The following is a 24411-nucleotide window of genomic DNA, read 5'->3' on the forward strand; positions in this document are numbered from 1 at the left end:
CCATCTAAAATTAGGTAGTAAAAGAAACAGAGGCAGGGTTCAAACCAGTTTTGCTCAATTCCACAACCCGTATATGGTGAAACTCTAGGTCATATGATCTTCCTGTTGTGATGGGAAAAAAACAGAGGCTGGAAGAATTGAATGTCATAACTCAAGATAAGTTAGAGATAGTCCCTGTCTTCCAAGCATCCATGATCTGCTAGGCCAGGGCTAGTGCAGAACTGGCTAGGTGAGGGAATCTTGGCAAAGGCAGTCATCCTGGGAAGCCAGGGTGGACACTGGCCATGGGAGGCTGCAAAGATCTCAAAGGTGACCTCATGTGTTTATATAGGGTGGGGAGGAGCTGCCTAATGGTAGTATTGGGAATAGGCCATCCTGACTTCAAGGTGTGGGGGCAAGGTATTATCTTTTTGGACCATCCAAACATGTTTGGAATGTAGATAGCATTGGTGGTTTCTAGTGGCTTCTTCCCTGCCATGTGGCAAAGCGAGGCTTGAGCACGGCACCTGAGCTCAGCCATCAAAAACCAGGACCACCAAGCATATAGGGAGTGTCATAAAGATGGAGAAGGTAGGATTAGGATTTATGCTGGCTAGCAGCAGCAGCACGTCTGAGGCCATGACTTCTGGGCCACATTGGACCTGAAATATCACAGTGCTGTTTCTTCTGGTTTCTGGCACTGGGGTTAGCTTGGTTCTTATCTGTGTTCTAAATCTGCCTCTCTACCTCCTACTGATACGAGAGGCTTGGATAAGTAAGTCACTTACAGATGGATACTGTATAAAGAGGGACAAACCCTCAAAGAAGAAATGCTGAGAATTAATCATGTTCATTACAGGAAAATTCAAATCACAGATAAGGGAATGCACACACCTACACACAGTCATAATCTCATCATCAAACATTACTGGAAATTGGCCTATGTATGCCAATCTGGTCTTTTTTCAGTGTAACAATATATGTGTTTGTATATTGTTTTAAAAACCCAAATGGGGTAGTCATAGTAAAAATTTCCTCACCATTTTGCAGTGGTTATAGGTTTCTTATTCAGGAGTCAGACAGACCAGAGTCCATATTTGGCTCCTTCATTGAGGAGCATATAGCTTTGAGCAAGTTTCTGGCTTCTCTAAATCTCAGTTTCCTCCTCTGTGTATTGTGGATGGTGATAGCATTTACCACAAAGGATTCATGTTAGGATCAAGAGGCATCATGCATGTTAGGTTGTTCAGACACTACTTGGGCACATGTGAAGTGTTGAATGAACACTCATTGATATGATTGTTTGGCCATCCAAATAAAAGGAACAATATTTGTTCATGGGTAAAAACTTATAATCAACCATTAGTTTCCATTAAAGTTAATGTAAAATGCTTTACTTTCACCTAACAAAAAAGTAGGCTCATGCATCAGTTGGTAATGTTAATAACATACATTAATTACTATGTGCTATCAATATTGATCAATTCTGTGATTATGTTTATACTTAGAAAAATTTCCAAAGCAGTTAAATATTTAGTAGGAAGCATATGCTGCCAAGTGAAGAGATATTAAATTTGGGCCAAGAATTTGGAAAATCCTATTTTGTCAGAATGCTTCAAAAATGTTGTGAAATGAAAATTATCCCTACATAGAGCCATGAGAATGTCAGCTTTTATCAGTATTGGGCTCCACTTTCCTGGAGTAGTCCCAGGTCCCTGTGGAGTGCAGAAGTATGTGGTTTAGCTTATGCTACCAAATGTTCCCAGCCCTCTCTGGTTCCAGGAACCACCAAGGAATGAGAAAGCTACACTGGGAGGCCTAGATTTTCTTGCGATGGTAACTCATTCATTGGGGGGTTGGGTTGTGGTAGAGTGAGTGAGGAAAGAGGTGAGACATGATGCTTATTTTTTAAACGTTATAATCCCTTCATCACAATTTATAGGTTGATTTCAAACATACACGGAGATGCAAAGGACCTGGAATAGATAAAACAGTTTTGAAAAAGGACAAAGGTGGCAGACTCTCATTATATTAATTCAAGTCTTATTATAAAGCTACTCAAGATTATATGGTATTGGTATAAGGAAAGAGAACAGATCAATAGAGCAATATAGAGAACCCTGAAAAAAACCCATACATGTAATCGGTTGACAGTGTTACCAAGGCAATTCAACAGGAAAAGAAACATCTTTTTAAAAATAGTGCTGGAAGAACTAGATAAATGTATGGAATAAAGTTAACCTTGACCTCCACCTAGCACTATAATAAAAAATAATTTGAGGTGTTGCCTAACAAACACAAGGCCCTGAGTTCAAACCCCAGTACTGCAAAAAAAAATTTTGAAGTGTATTTTACACCTTAACACAGACTCTAAAATTATAAAATTTATACAAGGAGAATGTTCTTTTGACTTTAGGATAGTAGGATAGACAGGGGTTCCTTACAGAGGATCCTTCCAACCCCCCCACCCCCCAAAAACCACACTGAACATGCATAAGCAAAAACAGTGATAAGTTGATCTTCATTTAAAAATTAAGAAGTGCTATTTATCAAGATAAATCATTAAGAAAATAATGTTGGCAAAATGTAGGAAAAAATATTTGCAATGCACATATTTGACAAAAATTTGTATCTTGTTATAAATGATTTGTATCTAGAGTATATAAAAAGCTCTCTAAAGCTCAATGATAAAAAGACAAATCACGTTTTAAAAAATGGGGCAAAAGACTTGGTCAGACATCTACAAATGCCCAATCAGCATATGAAAATGTGCTCAGGATAGATGACTACACATTTAGTGTATTAGTATCTTTACTTGTATATTTAGTCATCTGTGAAATACATTTTTATACCAGGATGAGATATCTTCACCCCCCCCCCAAGAATAGCTAAAAATGGAAAAGACAGAGCACTGATGAGAATATAGAGAAAGTAGAACTCTCCTATATTGTTGGTGATGGGGGTAAAATGGCATAACCATTTGGCCATTCCTTACAAAATTAAATGCAAGTCTACACTTTAACCTACCAATTCCATTTCTAGGGATTTCTGAAACAGAAGTGGACACATATGTCTACAAACACTTATATTAGTTGTTTATACCACCTTTGCTCATAATAGCCCCAAACTGAAAAGAACTCCAGTGTTCATCTGGGGATGTACATTAAACAAATTGTGGAATATTCATAGATAGAAACTACTTTTTAAAAAGAGTGAACTACTGATATATATGACATCATGAATACCTTATTTGCATGAATGAAAGCAGACCCTAAAGAGTATACACTATATGATTCCATATATGTAAGTTCAGGAACAGGCAATGCTGATGATGGATGGTAACAAAAAGAAAAAAGTGGTTGCTGTTAGGGGTGGAGATCTATTGAAAAGGGGTGTGAGGACACTGGCTAGGGGGAGAGAAGGATCATATTGATTGGCTTGATAGTTACACAGGTAGATAATTGACCGAACTCATGTAATTAAACTGTGTGTGTTTCACTGGATGCAAATTTTACCTTAATAATGATACTAATAAAAATTTTTAGTGTCTGATATTTGGGGCAGGCTGGAAGCAGGAAGGCCAGGTGTGAGACTGTTGCAATAATCCAGGCACAAAATGATAATGGGAGCTATAAGAAGTAACCAGACTTGAAATCTTTTGGAGATGGGTCATGGCTGGTTAACCCCAAAGGCAAGAGCCTTGGCTTGAAGTCCATTTACTTGTGCCTTTTAGTCTGATTGCTTCTATTTCTAAAATAAGATGAAGGCCATTATAACAAAGGATATATCTTTAATAAGACTAAAAAGAGATAACTGAAAATTCAAAACAAAAGAATAAAATTCTTCCATGATAAGCAGAAACTAAAACAATATATGACCACCAAGCCACCACTACAAAAGATTCTTCAAGGAATTCTGCACACAGAAAATGAAAGCAAACAAAACCATGAGAGGACAGGCAATACCAAACCATAGGAAAAGAAAAGACAAGGAATCGGAGAGTAACATTGATTCAGCTGCACACAATCAAACCCTTAAACAACAAAAACAACTAAATGACAGGAATATACCCATCAATACTAACACTGAATGTTAATGGACTTAACCCCCCCATCAAAAGACACTGTTTGGCAAACTGGATTAAAAAAGGAATATCCAACAAAATGTTGTTTACAGGAGACCCATCTCATTGACAGAAACAAGCACTGGCTTTGGGTGAAAGGCTGGAAGAAGATTTACCAAGCCAATGGTCCACGAAAACAGGCAGGAGTAGCAATACTCCTACTTATCTCAGACAAAGTAGACTTCAAACCTACATTGATCAAATGAGACAAAGAAGGACATTCCATACTAATAAAAGGTGAAATACACCAAAAGGAAATAACAATTATCAACCTATATGCACCCAACATCAGTGCACCCAGTGTCATCAAGCATACTCTGAAGGACCTAAAAGCATATCTAGACTCCAACCCAGTGGTATTGGGAGACTTTAATATCTCCCTATCACCAATAGATAGATCATCCAAATAAAAAATCAATAAAGAAATTCTAGAACTAAATCACACTATAGATCAAATGAACCTAGCTGATGTGTACAGAATATTTCATTCAACTTCTGCATAATATACATTCTTCTCAGCAGCCCATGGAACCTTCTCCAAAATTGATCATATCTTAGGGCACTAAGCAAACCTCAGCAAATATAAGAAAATACAAATAATCCCATGCATTCTATCTGATCACAATGCATTAAAACTAGAACTCAACAACAAAAACAACAGTAAAAATAATGCAAACAATTGGAAGCTGAAAAACACATTGCTCAATCATCAATGGGTCATTGATGAAATAAAAGAGGAAATTAAAAGGTTCCTGGAAGTTAATGAAAATGAAAACATGACGTACCAGAACCTATGGGACACAGCAAAGGCAGTCTTAAGAGGAAAGTTTATAGCCATGAGTGCATATATTAAAAGGACAGAAAGATCTCAAATCAATGACCTAATGCTACATCTCAAACTCCTAGAAAAACAAGAACAAGTAAATCCCAAAACAAGCAGAAGGAAAGAAGTAATAAAAATAAGGGCTGAAATTAATGAACTAGAAACAACAGCAACAAAAACCATACAAAGAATCAACGAAACAAAAAACTGGTACTTTGCAAAAATAAACAAGATTGACAGACCCCTGGCAAACCTGACTAAAATGAGGAGAGAAAAAACCCAAATCAGTAAAATCAGAAAGGCAAAAGGGGAGATAACAACAAACACCATGGAAATCCAGGAAATCATCAGAGACTACTTTGAGAACCTATATTCCAATGAATTTGAAAATCTTGAAGAAATGGACAAATTTCTAGATACTTATGATCATCCAAAATTGAACCAAGAGATTATTAATCACCTGAACAGATCTATAACACAAAATGAAATTGAAGCAGCAATAAAGAGTCCCCCAAAAAAGAAAAGTCCAGGACCTGATGGGTTCTCTGCTGAATTCTATCAGACCTTTAAAGAAGAACTAATAGCAACTCTCCTTAAACTTTTCCATGAAATAGAAAGGGAAGGAACACTGACTAACTTATTTTATGAAGCTAGTATTACACTCATCCCAAAACAGACAAAGACACCTCCAAAAAGGAGAACTATAGGCCAGCCAATCTCCTTAATGAACATCGATGCAAAAATCCTCAATAAAATAATGGCAAACTGAATCCAACAACATATCAGAAAGATCATTCACCATGACCAAGTGGTGAATCATCTCAATAGATGCAGAAAAAGCCTTTGAGACGATCCAACACCACTTCATGATAAAAGCTCTAAGAAAACTAGAAGAGAAGGAATGTACCTCAACATTATAAAGGCTGTATATGACAAACCTATAGCCAACATCATACTTAATGGAGAAAAACCGAAACCATTTCCCCTAAAATCAGGAACGAAACAAGGGTGCCCACTATCCCCACTCCTATTCAACATAGTACTGGAATTCCTAGCCAGAGTAATTAGGCAAGAAGAAGGAATAAAAGGAATATAAATAGGTAAAGAAACTGTCAAAATATCCCTATTTGCAGACGACATGAACCTATATCTTAAAGACCCAAAAAACTCTACCCCAAAACTCCTAGACACCATAAACAGCTACAGCAAGGTGGCAGAATACAAAGTCAACTTACAAAAATCATTACCTTTTCCATACACCAACATTGAACAAATTGAGAAAGAATATGAAGCAATTCCATTTACAATAGCCTCAAAAAAATCAAATACTTAGGAATAAACTTAACAAAGGTTGTGAATGAACTCTACAAGGAGAACTACAAACCCCTGAAGAAAGATCGAGAAAGACTACAGAAGGTGGAGAGATCTCCCATACTCATGGATTGGTAGAATCAACATAGTAAAAATGGCTATACTACTAAAAGCAATCTACATGTTTAATGCAATTCCCATCAAAATCCCAATGACATTCATCACAGAGATTGAAAAATCTAGCCTAAAGTTCATTTGGAAACACAAGAGACTGCGAATAGTCAAGGCAATACTCAGCAAAAAAGAGCATGCTGGAGGCATCACAATACCTGACCCAACTATATTACAAAGCAGTAGCAATAAGAACAGCATGATACTGGCACAAAAACAGACATGAAGGCCAGTGGAACAGAATAGAGGACCCAGATATGAATCCACACAGCTATGCCCACCTTATTTTTGACAAAGGCGCCAAAAACATATGATGGAGAAAAGACAGCCTCTTCAACAAATGTTGCTGGGAAAAGTGGTTATCCATCTGCAAAAAACTGAAACTAGATTCATGTTTATCACCCTGTCCTAGTATCAACACAAAATGGATTAAGGACTTTAATATCAGACCCGAAACTCTGAAGTCAGGAGACAGCAGGGAATACTCTGGAAGCAATAGGTATAGGCAAGGACTTCCTCCATAGAACCTCAGCAGCTCAGCAACTAAGAGAAAGGATGGACAAATGGGACTACATAAAATTAAAAAGCTTCTGCACAACAAAAGAAATGGTCTCTAAACTGAAAAGACCACCCACTGAGTGGGAGAAATATTTGCTAGCTATACATCAGACAAAGGACTGATAACCAGAATATACAGGGAACTCAAAAAACTAAACTCTCCCCAAATCAATGAACCAATAAAGAAATGGGCAACTGAACTAAATGGAACTTTCTCAAAAGAAGAAATTCAAATGGCCAAAAAACACATGAAAAAATGCTCACCATCTCTGGCCATAAAGGAAATGCAAATTAAAACCATACTAAGATTCCACCTCACTTCTGTTAGAATAGCTATCATCAAAAATATCACCAACAACAAGTGTTAGTTAGGATGTGGGGAAAAAGGAACCCTCGTACACTGCTGGTGGGAATGCAAGCTAGTACAACCACTCTGGAAAACAATATGGAGGCTTCTTAAAAATCTGAACATAGATTTGCCATATGATCCAGCAATCCCACTCCTAGGGATATACCCAAAGGAATGCGACTCAGGTTACTCCAGAGGCACCTGCACACCCATGTTTATTGCAGCACTATTCACAATAGCCCAGTTCTGGAAACAGCCAAGATACCTTACTACTGACAAATGGATTAAGAAAATGTGGTATTTATACACAATGGAGTTTTACTCAGCCATGAAGAAGAATGAAATCTTATCATTCACAAGTAAATGGATGAAACTGGAGAACATTATCCTGAGCGAGGTTTGCCAGGCTCAGAAGACCAAAAAATTGTATGTTCTCCCTCATATGCGGACTTTAGATCTAAGGCAATGCAGCAATGTTGTTGAACTTGGGTCACATGCTAAGGGGAGGAATGTGATAGGTAGGAAACCCAAAACTTGAAAGTGTTTGATATCCCCACTGCAGAGGAGGTAATACAATAACCTTAAAATGACAGAGGTCAATATGGTCAATGGGTTGTAATACACTTGTGCATGGAAGCAATGCTAGGAATCTCTCTGTATAGCTATCCTTATCTCAACTAGGAAAAACGCTATGTCTTTCTTATTATTGCTTATGTCTTCTCCAAGAAAATTGGAGAAAAGGGCAGAACAGGTTTTGCCTGGAAGCAAGGGGGTGGGGGGGGAGAGAGGGAGGGCACGGGGGGCAAGGGGGAGAAATGGCCCAAACAATGTATGCACATATGAATAAATGAATAAATAAAAAAATTCAAAACAAATACCCGTTAAAAAAAAAAAAAGAAGAAGGTAGACGAAGAAGTATGCCAATTTGGGGATTCATTTTAGAAAATGAACATAAGGAACGTCTTCTGCTCAGGATCCTTGTCTGGACACCTGACCCAGGCCATGGAGAGAAAAATGGTCTGTGTGACCACTTTCAGAGGACCATACACTCCCAACCAATTCTGAATAAGGTTGATTTTCACTGAGGAAATATGTCTTTTAGAAACATCTGAGTTTATATGGCCAAAAACTTTTGTAGAATTTGTAACAGAATATTACATCTCAGAGGTCTGCTACATCAAGTGCTGTAAAGGGGAGAATTTTAAGAAAAATTATCTGCCTTCTTTTTGTGACTGAATTTTTAAAGCAGAAGTATAAATAGCATGGGGTGAAATTTAGGATAAAATAAAAGTTCAAATATATTCTCCATGCATTTATGGGTCATTATCATTTAACATGACTGCAAACTTACTTGATGATATGGAGATTGAGTTTGGTTGGAATATTTCAAATGTAAATGAAGGCAACTATTCATACAGTAGAAATACTGCAAAAACATTTGTGGAAAAGACCACGTCAATTGTTGACATACTATGATCAGTATAGACATTTCAGTTAGTGCTACTGATTCAATGAGAGGAGAAACTTGTCACTATTCAATATTCCTTAACTAAGAACAATTAGCCAATCAGAAATGAAGGAAGAAAGAATTTATGTATGTAGAAGACATTAGAAGTATATGCCAGAAAGGCAGTCAATCAAATTTAGCCTAGCTTCAGTTTTGGAATTTTGGTTTGACATCTTGAAAACACACCAGTCCAAATGCATGCTAAAGTCAACATCAGTGAATGGCAAACTCATTGGTATTTCTCATCAGATCTAATAGCAAATATTGCTGTCTCGTGCAGAGACTGGGGAAATAATAATCATAAACAATCTGTCATGCTCTAAGATGGATAAATTCAACAAATGTGCTTGCAATTTATTCCAATCTCATAAAAATGACCACAGTTGGATGCTATTAATGACAAAATTATACTCCTGCATTGATAATATACATTAAAAAAATGAAATATGAAGAAAACCATGAGCAGTTGGAAATTCTGAGGGATTTATGTATCCCTGATGGGTTTAGTTAAAGCACAGTGATTGGTTTCAGGCAAGGAAAAGTTTGTTGTGATGATTGCAGACATAGTGATTCTCTGCAAGATGACCTGGGGACACCTTGACAGGGTTGATGTTAGGTACTCTCTGGGGACAAGGCTGTGATACAAAATAGGAGCAGATCAGCAATAAAGGCAGGACCACCCAGAGTCCTTAGCAAAGAGGGGCAATGAAGGATGGTGGTGAGGCATCCAGATAATGAACCTGAAGATCTGATTTCTGACCCTTGCTCTGCCACTTACCAAGTGATTCTGGTTGGACAAGTCACTTGACCAACCTGAGCCTGGACTTTTCTATCTCTTATGTGGGGCCAAGGTTGTTGTAAAGATTTGTGCAATACAGGACACTTGTTTTCTCAAATAGTCTGTAGATATCTGCTACAGTTGTTTTTTATTATTTGCTGGTGACTGACTCTCCAGTGTAAGCCCAAGCTGGAGCCATGCAATGGTTTATGCTCCAGCCTGGAGATATTTTAGGAAATAATCAATACAAGATGCATTGGGATGGAGCCATGATGCAAGTCATAAGTCTTGACAGTCTGCTGTTTTATAAAATTAATAATGCTTGAGAGAAACATTGTAAAAATGTACAGGAGGGGAAAATATGGATTGTGTTTGGGGAAAAAGCTTAAGCCAATGTGGAATCTGAGAATCATCCAAGGAGGTTTGGTTATCATCCTGCTGCTGATGGGGCAGTGCACACACGCATGCACATATGGACACAGAGACACATGTGCACACACATATGCAATATGTATATACATACATCCACACATATATATATATATGCACAAGCACATACGCATACACACATAGCATACACGCAAGGTATACATGGATAGGCATGTACACGCATACACACATGGATCCACAAACACGTATGTGCAGACACATGCGTGCACATGTGTATACATATGCACATATGGGCAATAATCACCAGTTTTCAATGAGGACAGCTAGCATTAATTCCAACAGTGAACAATCAAAATTTGTCCACTCAAGCGACCACCACTTTCTCAGGAAATGTTGGCTGCCTCTGACTTTTTATAATGAAACGACAGTGTCTTGTCCCTCTGTCATTTCTCACTGGTGGAAAAGAGTGTGCTCATCTAGCTTTGGAATTTGTTGATGTTTTGTACAGTGAGAGAGAATCAAGCAATAAAGGATGACCATGATCTCATGGTTTTTAAATCATTAAAACTCAGAGATGCCTATAGCTAGGATGGAAAGTGAAGAATACTGCTTTTCTTGTGTCTAGAATGTTCCTGAGCCTTTCCCATTCTTTCTTTTCATGTCAGTATTATTGTGTGAACACTTATCAGAGAAGCTGAACAGAATCTTGGGACTCACCAGCCTGCAGTGGGAATGAATTCTGGGGGTGTAGGGGCAGGGCACAAGCTTGGTTAAGACCAAGCAAGGTCTGAGGGGCATCTGTCACCAGGCTGCCTGCATGTGGGAGCATTCAGCCTTCTATTGTATAAGAAAAGAGTCTGTAAACACCACATATAAGTGGTCAGAGACTAAAATGTTACAATGAAAAAACATGAAACATTTACCTCAGTGGAGTCATGGGATAATTTCTTAACTTAAAAACTGCTTTTATTGTAAAAGTAACACAAATGAATTATTTGAAAATCTGGATTTCAAAGGTCACAAAACTACAGGAGAGCTTGACATTGTATCTGTCCTGTTTTTAGGCAGAGAAAACAAAGAATTTTGTCAGCCGAAGCCTTGTCATAGGAGAAGTGCTCTCCATAGCAGACATGGCTACAAGTGTGAAGGTGAGAAGCTCTGGGCACCCCACCCTTCCAGAACTCATGATTGCTTTGCATGGCAAGAAGTGAAATGATACTCCTGGGGGCTCTCAGTCTATTTATTGGAGCAAGTGTCTGCAAAATGGCACACCTCATGACACATCCCCCTGCCTTCCCTTTCACCATTATACACAGTCCTGATTTCATATTTTCTTTGCTTTTCTTCTCTTGCAGTTTCTATTGCATTTGTCTCAATTGATTGTTTTCATTTATTTTAATTTTATAAAAACTTTCAATCATTTGTGACTTACTTTCTTTACTTATATATCATTGCTAAGATTGATCTATACTGTCGCAATTCGCTATGTTCTTTAAACCTGGCAGCAGTAATCCTAGCTACTTGGGAGGCTGAGATTCAGAGGATTACTGTTCCAGGCCAGCCCAGGGTAAAAATGTTGTGAGACCCCATCTCAATGGAAAAAAGCTGGGTGTGGTGGTGCACACCAGTCATCTCAGTGATGGCAGGTAGCATAAAATAGGAGGATTGTGGTCCAGGCCAGCCTGGGCAAAAAGCGAGACTCCATCTCCAAAACACCAGAGAATAAGGACTGAAGGTATGGCTCAGGTGGGAGAGTGTCTGCCTTATGAGCACTGAAGCCTGAGTTCAAACCCCTTTACTGCCCTTCCAAAAATTCAAAACTTTATTTTGAAAATTAAAAACTTTTATTTTGAAATAGTAATGCACACAGAAAGTTACAAAAATGGTATATAGAGTCATGTGAACACTTCATCCAGTCTTCCCCAATGGTGTATAGCTGTGATGCAATATAAAAACAGGAAATTGACATTGGTAAAGCCCTGTTAAGCCAGGATATAGACCTTATTTATATTTTACTCATTTTTAACAGGTGTATATTGTGTGTTCAGATTTCACTTTTTTTTTAACATGTATTCAGCTGTGTGTATATGCGTGTGCATGTAGTTTTGTGCAGTTTGGCCCCATATATAGATTCAGCAATCACTCCACAATCAAGACACTGAACTAATCCATCATTATAAATAATCTTCATGTTGCCACCCCTTTAGAGTTGCATCCAGCTTCCACCTCACCTCTGTCCTTTGGCGAACACTAATCTCTTCTCTGTCTTATCAGTTTTATCATTTTGAGAATAATATAGACATGGAAGTTGATTCATTTTGATTTCTGCATAATATTCCTTTGTGTGAATATACCATAGAATTTGTTCATTCATTTCCTCATGTTGTTTCCAGGATTTGATAATATGAAAAATGCTGCTTTGAATACTCTTATCAATATCTGATGTTGAACATGGTTGGTAAGGAATGGAATTACTAGTTGTAGGATACATGGATGCTTCATGTTAAAACGTAGTCAGTCTATTCTGCAATGATATTGTATCAATTCACATTCCCATCAATAGCATGTAATCAGATTCCATGGATATGTATTGTCTTCCACACTTGGAATTCCTAGACTTCTCATTTTTGCCAACCGAAGGTGTATAAAATGGTACCTCATTGTGGTCTTGCTTTGTGTGTCCTAGCTCACTAAGGCTGGTGAATGGAATAGCTCAGGTGGCTGTGACTGCCACTGCCCCTTATAGCACTTTAAGTCTCCTAGCACCAGGGAATCGTTGGGCCCTCCCTTCCTTCCCTGGTCAACACTGGTTCTGAAAACAAGTCCCATATCCAAATATTGGATCCTGATGTCTTCAAAGAGGAGAAACTATACCTAGAACATGCAGACAGAATGATGTAGCAGGAAGCCAGGTCATTTGGTGGTGAGTCCAGGATGCATTTAATTCTGTTCTGGGTAGATGTTTTCTACGAGTAAGAATTAAATCTGTGAGTATCATCCTGTGAGGAGGGCTTCCACCATCAGTTCTTTTGGGGAGACCAGTTTCCCTGTGATTTTAGTCAGATAGGTTGGCTGTGTCTTCCAGAGAGAAGGACAGTCAACTAAGATGTAACAAATAGATCCCTGTCTCAGAAACACTGGAGGATCCTGGTCCAGACTCATGATCCCCAGTTTCTGCTGTTACCATGTTTCCTACCCTTCTGTTCCCAGGTGTTTTCTCTTTAGCAAGGCTTTGGTGGGTTGTGATCATGTGATATCTTCTCAGGGTATGGTAGTTCTCTGGGTGGGGAACCCTCTCTTCAGGTCTCCAAGTTCTTACACCAAGCCTAGTGGACAGAATTTTACAGGGAATGTTTGAATGAATGGAGGGGTGATCTACTGTTTAAAGCAGATGTAAGGAGCATTTTAATGCGGGGTTCTTATTTAGATCCTGGTTCAAACAGCAAACTAAAGAAAAATCACCTGTCAGCTGGGAAAATTTCAACAGTGAACTTTTGGCAGTACTAGATAATTCCTATTGTATTTTTAAGTTGTATAATGGTTTTAGAGTTATGTTTAAAATAGTCTTTGTCTTTTATAGATGTGTAGGAAATGTGTAGTGATGAAATGATATAATATTTGGGATAAACTTCAATGTAATCTGGGGTGTAGGAAAGGAAAGTGGATTATGATGGTTGGGGGAGATGATGCAAAATGGACCAGGAACTGGACACTATTGAGTTCAGTCTACTTGTCCATTTTGTTTTAAATTATTTATAGTATAATTTTATTTTTTTTTAAATTGCTCCTTAGTATCCTAGAGGGAATATGATTAGATTTAAAGAACTAGTTTTTTAGAGTGCTTCTTCGGTCACATCACTCTTTTGTTTAAAAGCCCTTCCCACTGTTCTTTAGAAGAACCCTCCAATCCCATGATCCTGCTCTGGTCACCCTTGCTGCCACAGTGGCCTTCTTCTTCTTCTTTTTTTTTTTTGGCCTATTTTTAGACTCCTCTTGCCACTTCTAGCTTTTTATTGGTTGAGATGGGGTCTCACTAATTGTTTGCCTGGGCTGCCCTTGAACCACAGTCCTCTTGATCTCGGCCTCCTGAGTAGCTTTGATTACAGGCATAAGTCATCATGCCTGGCTGGGGCAAACTTCTTGAAGACTAATTGTCTTTACATTCTTGATACATAATAGGTGTCAACAAATGAGTATTAAATGAATACATAGGATAAAAGCAGTATGGGGTTCCTTAAAAGGTAAGCATAGAATATAGAATTATCATATGACCCAGCAGTTCCACTAATTAAGAGTATATCCCAAAGAATTGAAAACAGGTCCTCCATAAATACTTGCACACCAGTATTTATTGCAGCATTATTCATAATACCTATAGGTAGAAACAAATCAATAGATGAATGGACAAAAATATGTAGTATATAGGTTGTCAAACCCATGTAATCCCAGCTACTTGGGAGTAGAGATTGAGAGGATCACAGTTCAAGACCAGCCCAGGCAAAAAGTTGGTGAGACCCCATTTCAATAAACAAGTGGCATATATTTGTGATCCCAGATATGGTGGGAGGCATAGGGAAGAGAATCATGGTCCAAGGCTGGCCCTGGGAAAAAGTGAGGCCTCATCTGAAAAATAACTAAAGCAAAAAGGACTGAAGGTGTGGTTCAAGTGGTACAGCACCTGTCTGGAAAGCACAAGGTCCTGAGTTCAAACTGCAGTACTCCCTCCCCAAATATGTAGTGAATGAACACAATGGACTATTATTCAGCCATAAAAAGGAATGAAATTCTAATACATGCTATACATGAATGAACCTTGAGGACATTATGGTAAGTGAAATAAGCCAGGCACAAAAGGATAAATGCTGTTTGCACACATCTATATGAAATATATAAAATAAGCAGATTCAGAGACAGAAGGCAGATTAGAAGGCTGGGGGAGGGGAGAATGGGAGTTATTGCTATACAGGTGCAGAGTTTCTGTTTGAGACAATGAGAAAGTTTTTAGAGGTGGTGGTTGTATAACATTGCAAATGTACTTAATACCACTGTGCTGTACACTTAAAAATGGTTAAAATGGCAAACTTTATGGTGTATATATTTTTTACCACAATGAAAAAACCCTTAATCTAAAATAATTGACTTTGCTTCCTCACACATCAGTCATTGTGGGAGACTTCTTCCTGAGCTTGGAAATTCTAGACAGTTGGAGAAACTCATGCATTGTGCCAAGTCCAGCCTCAAATTTTTCTGTGAGTGGTAGACAGTCATGCCCCTGGGAACAGATTCTATAAGCTCTGGGTGGGTCAGGGGATCTCCAGATCTCCCCACCAGTCCCAAAGCCACTGGTGGCTCCTGCCTGAGTTCCAGCATGAGCTGGCTGTCCTCCTAAAGAAGGGCGTCTGCATCAAGTCATGAAAGTCATCTTTACCCCCGGCCTGAGCCTCTTTTATCTCTCCTTCCAAGTCTGTGTCCCTCTAGAGGCTCCATGTTTCTGAGTGCTCTCAACAAACATGGTTGTACTCAGGCAGCCAAGTGTTGGCAGGTCTGGGGCTGACTCTTAAGAGTTGCCCACAGTGATGGGGTGGGAACAATGAAGAGGTGCTTGGAAAAGAACTTTCTTCACTGGGGACTTTGAATTCCCTTTCTAGCTTGGGACCCAGCCCAAGGTTTCTGCCAAAAACATAGATGCAACGTGGAAGGACGTGGAGGCCAAGAGAAATTAAACATGCTTCCTTCCCTTCTTCTTCACAACAGTGCCTTTCCCTTTTTCTTACTTGAATAATCAACTATCTGTCTTTGTCTGCTGGGCTGCCCCATCAAAATACTACGGATACAGGGCTTAAACATCAGAAGTTCAATTTCCAACATTTCTGGAGGCTGAAAAGTTCAAATTCAGGGTGCTGGCATGGTTGGGTCTTGGTGAGGGCTTTCTTTCCTCGTGTGTAGATGGCCACCTTCTTGCTATGTTCTCACATTGTAGCGAGAGGTGCATAAGAACACTAACCCCACACATGGGTTAGATGTCATCTAACCCCAATTACCTCCCAAAGGCCCCATCTCCAAATACCATCACATTGGAAGTTAGGGCTTCAAAACATAAACTGGGGAAGGGGGAGCAGAATTCAATCTATACTCTATCCTTTCTGGGGCCACTATTGTCTCAAGAAAACAACAACAACAACAAAACACTTCCAGTGCCTCAATGTCTCCCTTTTGCTCTTGGGATGAAAAGACCCTGGGAGATCTCTGCTGGGCTGCTGTGTAGGAAGCACCTGGCTGATCACAGCAGCAGCACTGGCAGGGTTCCTGCATTTGTGAAGGACCTCAATGATTCATTGCTGCAGAACAATGGTTCCTTGTATAGAACAGTGTGGGCTCACTTTCTGTCTCTAGAACTTCTAGTTATGGTACTGGCATGCTCCCTCCTATATATGGACCTTAGTTTTCTCTTCTGTAAAGATGGCACTTCTAATGTTCATTCATAAGCCATGTATATATTTAAATTGATAATGCCTAAGGGGAACTTCATAACCCACTTGGCATGTAGCAAGAGCTTGGTAAGTGGTGGTAACTGGAAGCCCCTGAGATGTGGCCATGAGCCCTTCTCAACAGCCTTCTGGGTAGTGGATTTGTTAGTGAATTAAGGTGAAACTGCCTGGCACATTCCTTCTTTAGTTGACCAAACTTGCCTTCTGGGTACCTTTTGGATGTTAAGAGGCTCTGTTGAGGCTCATCTTTTGGCCCCTTTGGCTTGTCCTGATGGCAGCTCCTAGCCCTTAGGTATCTTCAGCTATGGCTTCCAGAAGCTACTGCCTGCCCTTGCTGGGCACACTGTGGTCATTACCTCATACTCCCAATATTGCAGCTGTCCTTTTTCTTCTCTGGATTGTGAGAAAGGAGAGAGGTGGATTCTTAAACAAACAATTCAAGTTGGGCACATGTTTGAAGTTAGGGTTTTCATTCAGTGTTCCCCTTTTACTTTCTTTTCCCAGTGTGTCAGAGTGTCAGAGTGAATGGACCTCTCAGAGTCCTGTCTTCTGAGGTCAGCTGGGAGTTGGACACAGGGTAGTGATGATAGCAGTGGAAACACTACCCTTTCAGGAGGACACTTTGGGGGGATGCCCCTTTGGGTGGATGCCCCTTTCTTGCTAGTCTCAGTATCTACTCCTGTTTCCTTCCAATTCTTCCTGGCACTTCCTCCAAGCTGCCTCACTGCAATTGATGAACCTCTGATCACTTGGTGACTCAGGTTAAAGACCAGGTGTCTCCTGGAGTCGCTTTCCTTCTCTTCCCAAATCCAACCCATCAGTTAGGTCCCTAGACTCTGTCCTGGATTCCTCCACTGCCCTCTGTTGACTACTGCAGTCTGAGCTGTCACCATCACTACCTACCTGATTCCGTTTTCTGTCTGGACTGGTGCCATGCCCCTCCCAGGATTCACCTGCTGGAAGCATGTCAGGCCAGATGTCACCTGCCTAGAAACCCCAGGAAATCCCTTTGCACTTGGCCCCACTGGGTCAGATTACCTGTCATTCTGAGGATGTGGCTTTTGTAAGGGAAAATCCTCACATTTTAAGAATTGTGTGAATTGGGGTCACACAGATGCCACCTCTCTTAACTGGTACATTTTCCTGTAAACTGACAAGCTCACTCATCCAGCCCCAGGCTCCTACTAATATATCTAGTGAATGGAAGCTTTCAAAATGCAGATGAAACACTCCAGATTTTCCCCCCTCCTTCCTAAAAAAGGAGGAAAGGATTTAAAAGCTAGAAAGGAATTTATTGTAAAGGATGCATTAGCCACCAGCCAGAGATTTAGAGGTAGAAAATTCAACTCGTTTTAGTTCAAGCAAAATGTTTTTTAAAACTTGACTTTCAGGATGGTTTAGAGGAAAAACACATACTTTCTGGACTGATTCCATTTTCCCATGCTGGAATTAGTAATGCAATTTGTAGTGCCCTCAGTGATTTCTGAGAGAAGTGCTGAGTAGTCAGGGTATTAACCATCTCGCCAGGATACTTTAGGATTCTCCAGTGAAAAGCACTTCCAGTGTTACATGTGATTCGTGAAATTTGCTTGTTCTCATGTAGTTTAGGTGATCAGAACTGACAGAGTTGATCAAATGTCGTTTTATGAAGTTAATGCTAGGTTGATCATACATGTGGGGTACACGAGGCTCCCTCAATTGCCAGTGATTCCAGAAAAAAGTGCAGTATAAACTTGTCTGAGCAAAAAAGGGCATTTATTGCCACAATTAAAAAGTTCAGGGTGTGGGCTTCAGATGTGGGTGTGGGGACTCGACCCCTCTCACCCCATCCCCCATATGTTAGCTTCACCCACCAGCTCATGCTGATAATGGCTGTCAGCAGCTCCAGGCTTCTGTCCCTCCAGGTTCCACTGCACCAAAAAATGAGAGCGTCACTTCCTCAGCGGCCACCCATTTGTCCTGGCAGTCACTCAGAATGGACCCATCCAGGTCACAGGTCCATACCTAAAATCATTTTTGAGGTCAGGGGGTGGGTCACAGATTCATTCTAAAGCTGGAGGTGGTGTCAACATTATCCACAAACCACTTGGACTCATTCTAGGGAGGGAGAACTCCCTAGAAGATAATTGGGGTTGTGTGGCTAGGAGGAAGAAGGAATGTAGACCTGTAGATCAGCAGATGTCCGTATACTTGAGTTCTTCTGTTTTTGCAATCAGTTGCCTGTGTTTCTTCCAAGTGGCCCTATTCTAAATGCCTCTTCTTTCTCCTCCTTTCTTGCTCCTCTTCTTCCTCCTTCCCATTTCTTCCTTTCCTTTTCCTCTTCCTCCTCCTCCTTCATCTTTTTCTTTGGTTTCCCTCTGTTCTCCCTTTTCTTCCTTGTCAGCAACACTTTTTCCAGGATTTACAAAAGACCAGGCAAAAATGTTTGGCAGTTGGCTCTCATTGAATCCTTGTGGTAAACTTATGAAGCATTAGAAGGCATTAAGTAGCTCAGCCCGTTCCTCTTTCTCAAGGTGTGGCCTTGGTCAAGTGGCTTCCATCTCTGGACCTCAGCATTCTCATCTGTCAGTGAGCTTGACAATGTTTTTCTCATAGGCTTGTTGTAAGTATCATGAGCTCGTATGTGTGGAACTCAGTAAATAGATGTGCTCAGTATTCACTCCATTTGTTGGTTGAGGCAACTGAGGATCTTTGTCATTTGTCCAAGATCTCAGTCAGTCACTAGCAGGCTGCTTACCTGCACCACCTCTCCCCTTATCCTTCCCTGTTTGCTGATTGTCCATCATAGCAAGACTCACCTCTGCAGTTATCATCAGTCTCAGATTATCACACCAACACTTGGTTGCCTGTCTTCTACACAACAGCACTAAGCTAGGTCTTCAGAAGACAAGTTCAGAGAGTCATTTGATGGTGTGGACTGGGCAGTCCTGAGGATGGAAGACTGACTCTCTGTGGAGTTGGAGTGGTCTCTCTAAGAAAGGGACCCTTGAGCTATGTCTTCAGAGAACAACTAGAGTTTGCCAGGCAGTGAAGAGGAGAAGCATGGAAAATTGTCACTTTCAGGACCTGTTAAAGTTCAAGGAGCTGAAACTTCACAGGAAGGAGCTGTAAAGTAGCCAGTGTGTTTAACTGTTGTAATACTGTTGACTGGTGCTAATAATGGCTTACATTGTCCTTGTTTCTAGTGTGGAGTGATTTATTGGCTATTTGCTGGTACAATCAGGAATCTTGGAAGTCCCGGACATGTTACCAAGTGGTTGCAACCACTCCAGGTATGGCATATACTTTAATAGATAGATTCTTCAACAGGGATTTGTGGTAGTTGTGTGTGTGTGTGTGTGTGTGTGTGTGTGTGTGTGTGTGTGTGTGTTTGAAGAAAATCAGATAAAAAATCTTGTTCCAAGTGAGAATTTCAAGACTATCTTTTAAATGTTGTGTTGAGTCTGTCCTACTCTTAAGCACATATTAGGTATTATCAGACTGAATTTTTATAATTATCTCCAACAGCCTTTCCCTTTCTCACCACCATTCTCAGTGATCTGAGAGGACTGCAGTCACACACTATCTGACCAGTTAACTCTCTTCTAGTAGGAGCAGAAATACACTGGGATGTTTGCAATGACTGGGAGGGGCCATGGAAGCAACGTGAGAGGGATCCAGACGGAAGCCACTTTTGACCTTGCAGCTCAGGTGAGGATCCCGTTTCATGGTTTAGGCAGCAGGTGAGCTGTATAGACCAGAGTGTTTCTCTTTCTTTCTGAGCCCGGCTTTATACCCTCTGCATGTGCTCTCTGGCCAAGGAGCTCAGATTCAAGCTGGTCATCTAAGAGGTGGGCATAAGTTTAGCCAATGGTTACATAGCACTTCCAGTATACTGGTAACAGTTCCGTGAGAGCAGCACTGGTGCCATTGGTTGTCCTTCCTAACAGTAGTAGGTAAAGGACTGGAGGAAATGTCATTGTTGGCACTCTTTATTGCGTATGGCAGCACTCCCAGAGCTGAGGCTTCCTTATTAGGAGCCAAGTCCTTCCTATTGGCACAGTTGTCCCTCAGTATCCATGGGGGATTGGTTTCAGAAACCACCATGGATACTTAAGTCTCTTATATAAAATGGTATTTGCATAGAACCTTTGCACATCTATCTGCCTGTATACTTTAAATCATCCCTAGATTGCTTATATAGCTAATACATGTAAAGTCCATTTGAATAGTTGTTAAACTGTATTTTTTAGGAACAATGATAATAAAAATGTCTGTAGATGTTCAGTTATTTAAATCTGGGGATGTGGAACTCATGGATCTAGGGGCCATCCATGTTACACAGTGTTCTTAACCATGACTTGTACTAAGATTTTACATGGCAACTCAAACAAAGGCTTCACAAAACAGTCTTACCTTTTTACCTTTCACTACATGTGATGAGCTCTGCTATTTTCCTTCCCATTTCTTTCTCTTATTCCTTTCTTTTACTTCTCTTTGTTATTCTTCCTTTTCCTCCCTTACTAATTAAATAAATATGTTGGTCAAGATATTCTAAATTAGTCTGGAGGTGTGGTTCAAGTGGTAGAGTATTTGCCTAGCAAGCTCAAGGCCTTGGGGTCAATCATTAGTACACCTCTGTCCCCCAAAAGATTCTTTAAATCGTCATCTCTCTCCATAAGGAGCCACAACCTACAGTGTAAGAACTCTGCTTTGTAGCTTCCTGTCTGTGATCTCTTAGGCAACTATTACCCATTGAATAAAGAGAGCGACTATTTACTTATTTCATTCTCCTTTATAGTTTTTTATTTGATATAAGGCATTCTTAAGAACTACAAAGGGATAAGTAAAATTTGAGGTTCTTTCTGGAAATGAATCTTGGTAAACTTATGTGCATAGGGATGTACTGTATGAAGTTTGGGTACAGGCATTGCATAGAGGGTGTTCTCAGACTATTCTTCACTTTCATTGGGTTTGCCCTTTAGAATCTGAATTTTTAACAGTAGGTTTTCTTGACTCATGTATGCTAGTTGGAGATGGTCAGTATTTAGAATGATAAATTCAGAGGAAAAAAAAAAGCAGGGTGTCCTGCTTTTCCTCTGCCCCAATGTTAATTCTCTATAGTAGCCAATGATGTTCAAGGTCATAGTAAGAACAAGAATAAGCACCACCATTCCCTGAACACTCACTGCATGTCATGCCTTGTGTCTAATGTCTGCTGTGTGGTGCTGTGTATTTCTTCCCAGCATTGAGCCCTTAACCATGACATTAAGTGGTTCCTGTTAAATGAGTACATATGTACTAGACACCCAGTTAAGCACACTACATGTAACTTTATATCAAATATTCCATTCTCATATAAAAGATAGTGCTGTCCCTGTTTTACAGATGGAAAAACTGAGGCTCACAAAGATTAGGAAGCTGACGATAACTATGCAGTTAATGAGTGAGAATTAGGTTCAAGTGGAACTGCCCTTAACAGTGTGACTTCCCTACCAGTGATGGTTTATTTACCTTACATCTTTTTGGGTTTTGGCTGGCCAAATTTTTTCCTTTCCCAAGCTATGATATTGAGGCCACCTTGCCATTATTAGTGCTAAGGGGAGGAAACCCATCCACAATTCTTATTTATTTGTTTCCTCTAACAATTATTTTTTTCACAAGACAATTTCCTGTGTTGGTCCCATTTTCCCCAAACAGAATAAAATGATTTAGTTACCTGGTAGATCTCAGCAGCTGCCAGTTTCTGACAGGGGAGTTGCAGAGTTGATGAGGAGACTCTGGTTAGCACTGTGTCTCCCATGAGGGTAGGGGAGAGAACAAACCTGCCATAGGTTCACACCACTGAGAACTGACATGGCAGGGAATGGATTTTCCCCTTCATTGAGTTCTTGTTCTTTGTTCATTTCCCTTTTCAAATGTTCAAGCAAATCAAATGAACCTTCCTTCCCTCCAAAACTATGAAATCTTTTTTAGTTTTTTTTTTTCTAGTTCATTTCTGTGGGTTGGTTTCTTTGTTTTTATTTGTGTATGAGGGTGTTAGCTAGTGGTATGGATAGTTAAGAGGTAGACAGTTTTATTTTTATACTCTCTACTAACTAGCAAAAATAAATGAGGTTATGAGCTCTCTGGCCAAAGCCTTTTTTGTTCGTTTGTTTCTTTCTTTAGTGTTTGCAATACTGACCATTTTGCTGGCCTTCTATAAATAATTATAACCCGCACACATGGTGTGTGTTATTTAGATTTAGTTTTAACTCTAGCATTTTGGCTGATGCAAACTTTCCACATCAAGCATCTTGCCAGAAGTGACAAACCTCCTTCCCAGGGTATATCAGATGTGTACAGGGACCTGTGGCCTCTTGCTCTCTTTTCTGCCCCACCAGGCTGTCTCTGCCAGGCTTGTATTTCCTTGGCTCCCCTCCTTCCTCTCCCTCCTACACAGGTTGTTGTTTCTTACTGCATCCAGCCTCAAATACCTCCTCTCTTTGAGAAGTCCTGGCTGGCCTGATAAGACAAGGGCAGCCTCCAGAGACTTCTCTTTAAAAGATTCAGCTTGTGTATGTACGATTCTGAAAAGCCCTTGCACATGTTAAAAGTTTCTCCGTACAAACATGTGTCAGACAATGTTTTCTTAGACTACAAAACTGTATTTCTTGGCCTGAGGGAAAGCACAGTCTATATACTTTATAATCTGAAATCTGAGATAATCTCTACGTGATCAATAGCTTGTTTCTTTAGTTCAGCCACATCTTCAATATTGTCAACTCAATTAAATGTCCAGTTCAGCTCTTTGGCATCTCCTCTGGGCTCTGTGATGTGCTGCAGGTACATCTGCATCAGAGGTACATCAGAGTTGACAGTGTGGTTGGTCCCTCCTTAGCACGAGATTTAAGGGTTACCCATGTGATGAGCAACCCTGAGGAGAGCCAGGGTACGAAAGGCAGCATTTCTATTGTGATTTTTGTATCAACTTCTGGAGAGTAGGAAAAAGAAGACTGGGTTTTGAGCAGAGTCTGAAACAAACCTTGTATTGTCTCCCTGTTTCTCAACTAGAGCCAGAGTTGGTTTCAGACTGTTTGGAGCTGGAATCCTGGCCATGTTATGGAGATAAACTGCATGGCACATTCTAAATTCTTTTTCATATAAGATAGAGGACTCACTTACCAGAGCTTCTGTTTTATAGGATGAGGTTATGAATCTTTTTTTGGGGGAACCTTTACTTACTAAATTCATTGGCCAGGAAAATGGTGGCGCAATGGTGGGAATAGGTCAAGGTTACCGATCAGTCTAGCTTGAACCCAAGCACATGGTTTTGGCCTCCTATTAGTTGGTGGTTGCTGTTTAAACAAAGGCCCATATCCTGAATGTGGGGATGTCCAGGGCCCATGCAGCAGTGTAGGACACAAAAGCCAAGAGATCTGCCCATAGGGTAAAGACAATTAAACACAGGGTGTGGGCCCTGGAACAACCCTGCCAGGTTCCCAGGTCATTGGATGCTCCCTCCTTTCATAGGGGGCTCACAGGTGGGGTGTTTAGGGGTGACTGGTGTGTGGATGGCTGAATATATGCTGCCAGGGATTGTAGGGGTTTTGGTGTTAGATTCTTTGAAAGTTAAAACCTCAGTATGAAGTAGTCTGGGGAGAGAGAAGTTGATAATTGAAGAAACTTTATATATGAAAACAAGTCAGGTTCAATCAAAAAGCACACATCAGCCTGATATTAACAAAAAGAAAGACCAGGAAGGAGTGAATGAATGAAAATAGGCTATTTATTGTTCCAATTAGATTATGTATGGAAACCATTTTAATTTCCAGTCATTTTTGAAGTCAAGGTGTACACAAAATATATGCATTGAGGTGACAGACTGCACAGGTTGAGCTGTTGTCTCTGAAATGTTGGCATGATGCAGATCTATTTTCACAGTATTCATTACATTGAGCCAAGAAGTTGAAGTG

General features: G+C 40.1%; 1 protein-coding gene across 1 annotated transcript in view; it reads left to right on the plus strand.

Annotated features, from left to right (window-relative positions):
* The window catches only part of Acoxl (acyl-CoA oxidase like), a 353884-nt gene that overhangs the window by 34827 nt on the left and 294646 nt on the right, over positions 1 to 24411 (plus strand). The window contains exons 3-5 of the mRNA XM_074050254.1: positions 11054 to 11137; positions 19663 to 19749; positions 20069 to 20167. Of these exons, the coding sequence (XP_073906355.1) occupies positions 11054 to 11137; positions 19663 to 19749; positions 20069 to 20167 (270 nt within the window). The remainder of the gene's footprint in view (positions 1 to 11053; positions 11138 to 19662; positions 19750 to 20068; positions 20168 to 24411) is intronic.

The sequence above is a fragment of the Castor canadensis genome, chromosome 12, assembly GCF_047511655.1.
Source record: "Castor canadensis chromosome 12, mCasCan1.hap1v2, whole genome shotgun sequence".
In the NCBI taxonomy this organism is placed as follows: Eukaryota; Metazoa; Chordata; class Mammalia; order Rodentia; family Castoridae; genus Castor; species Castor canadensis.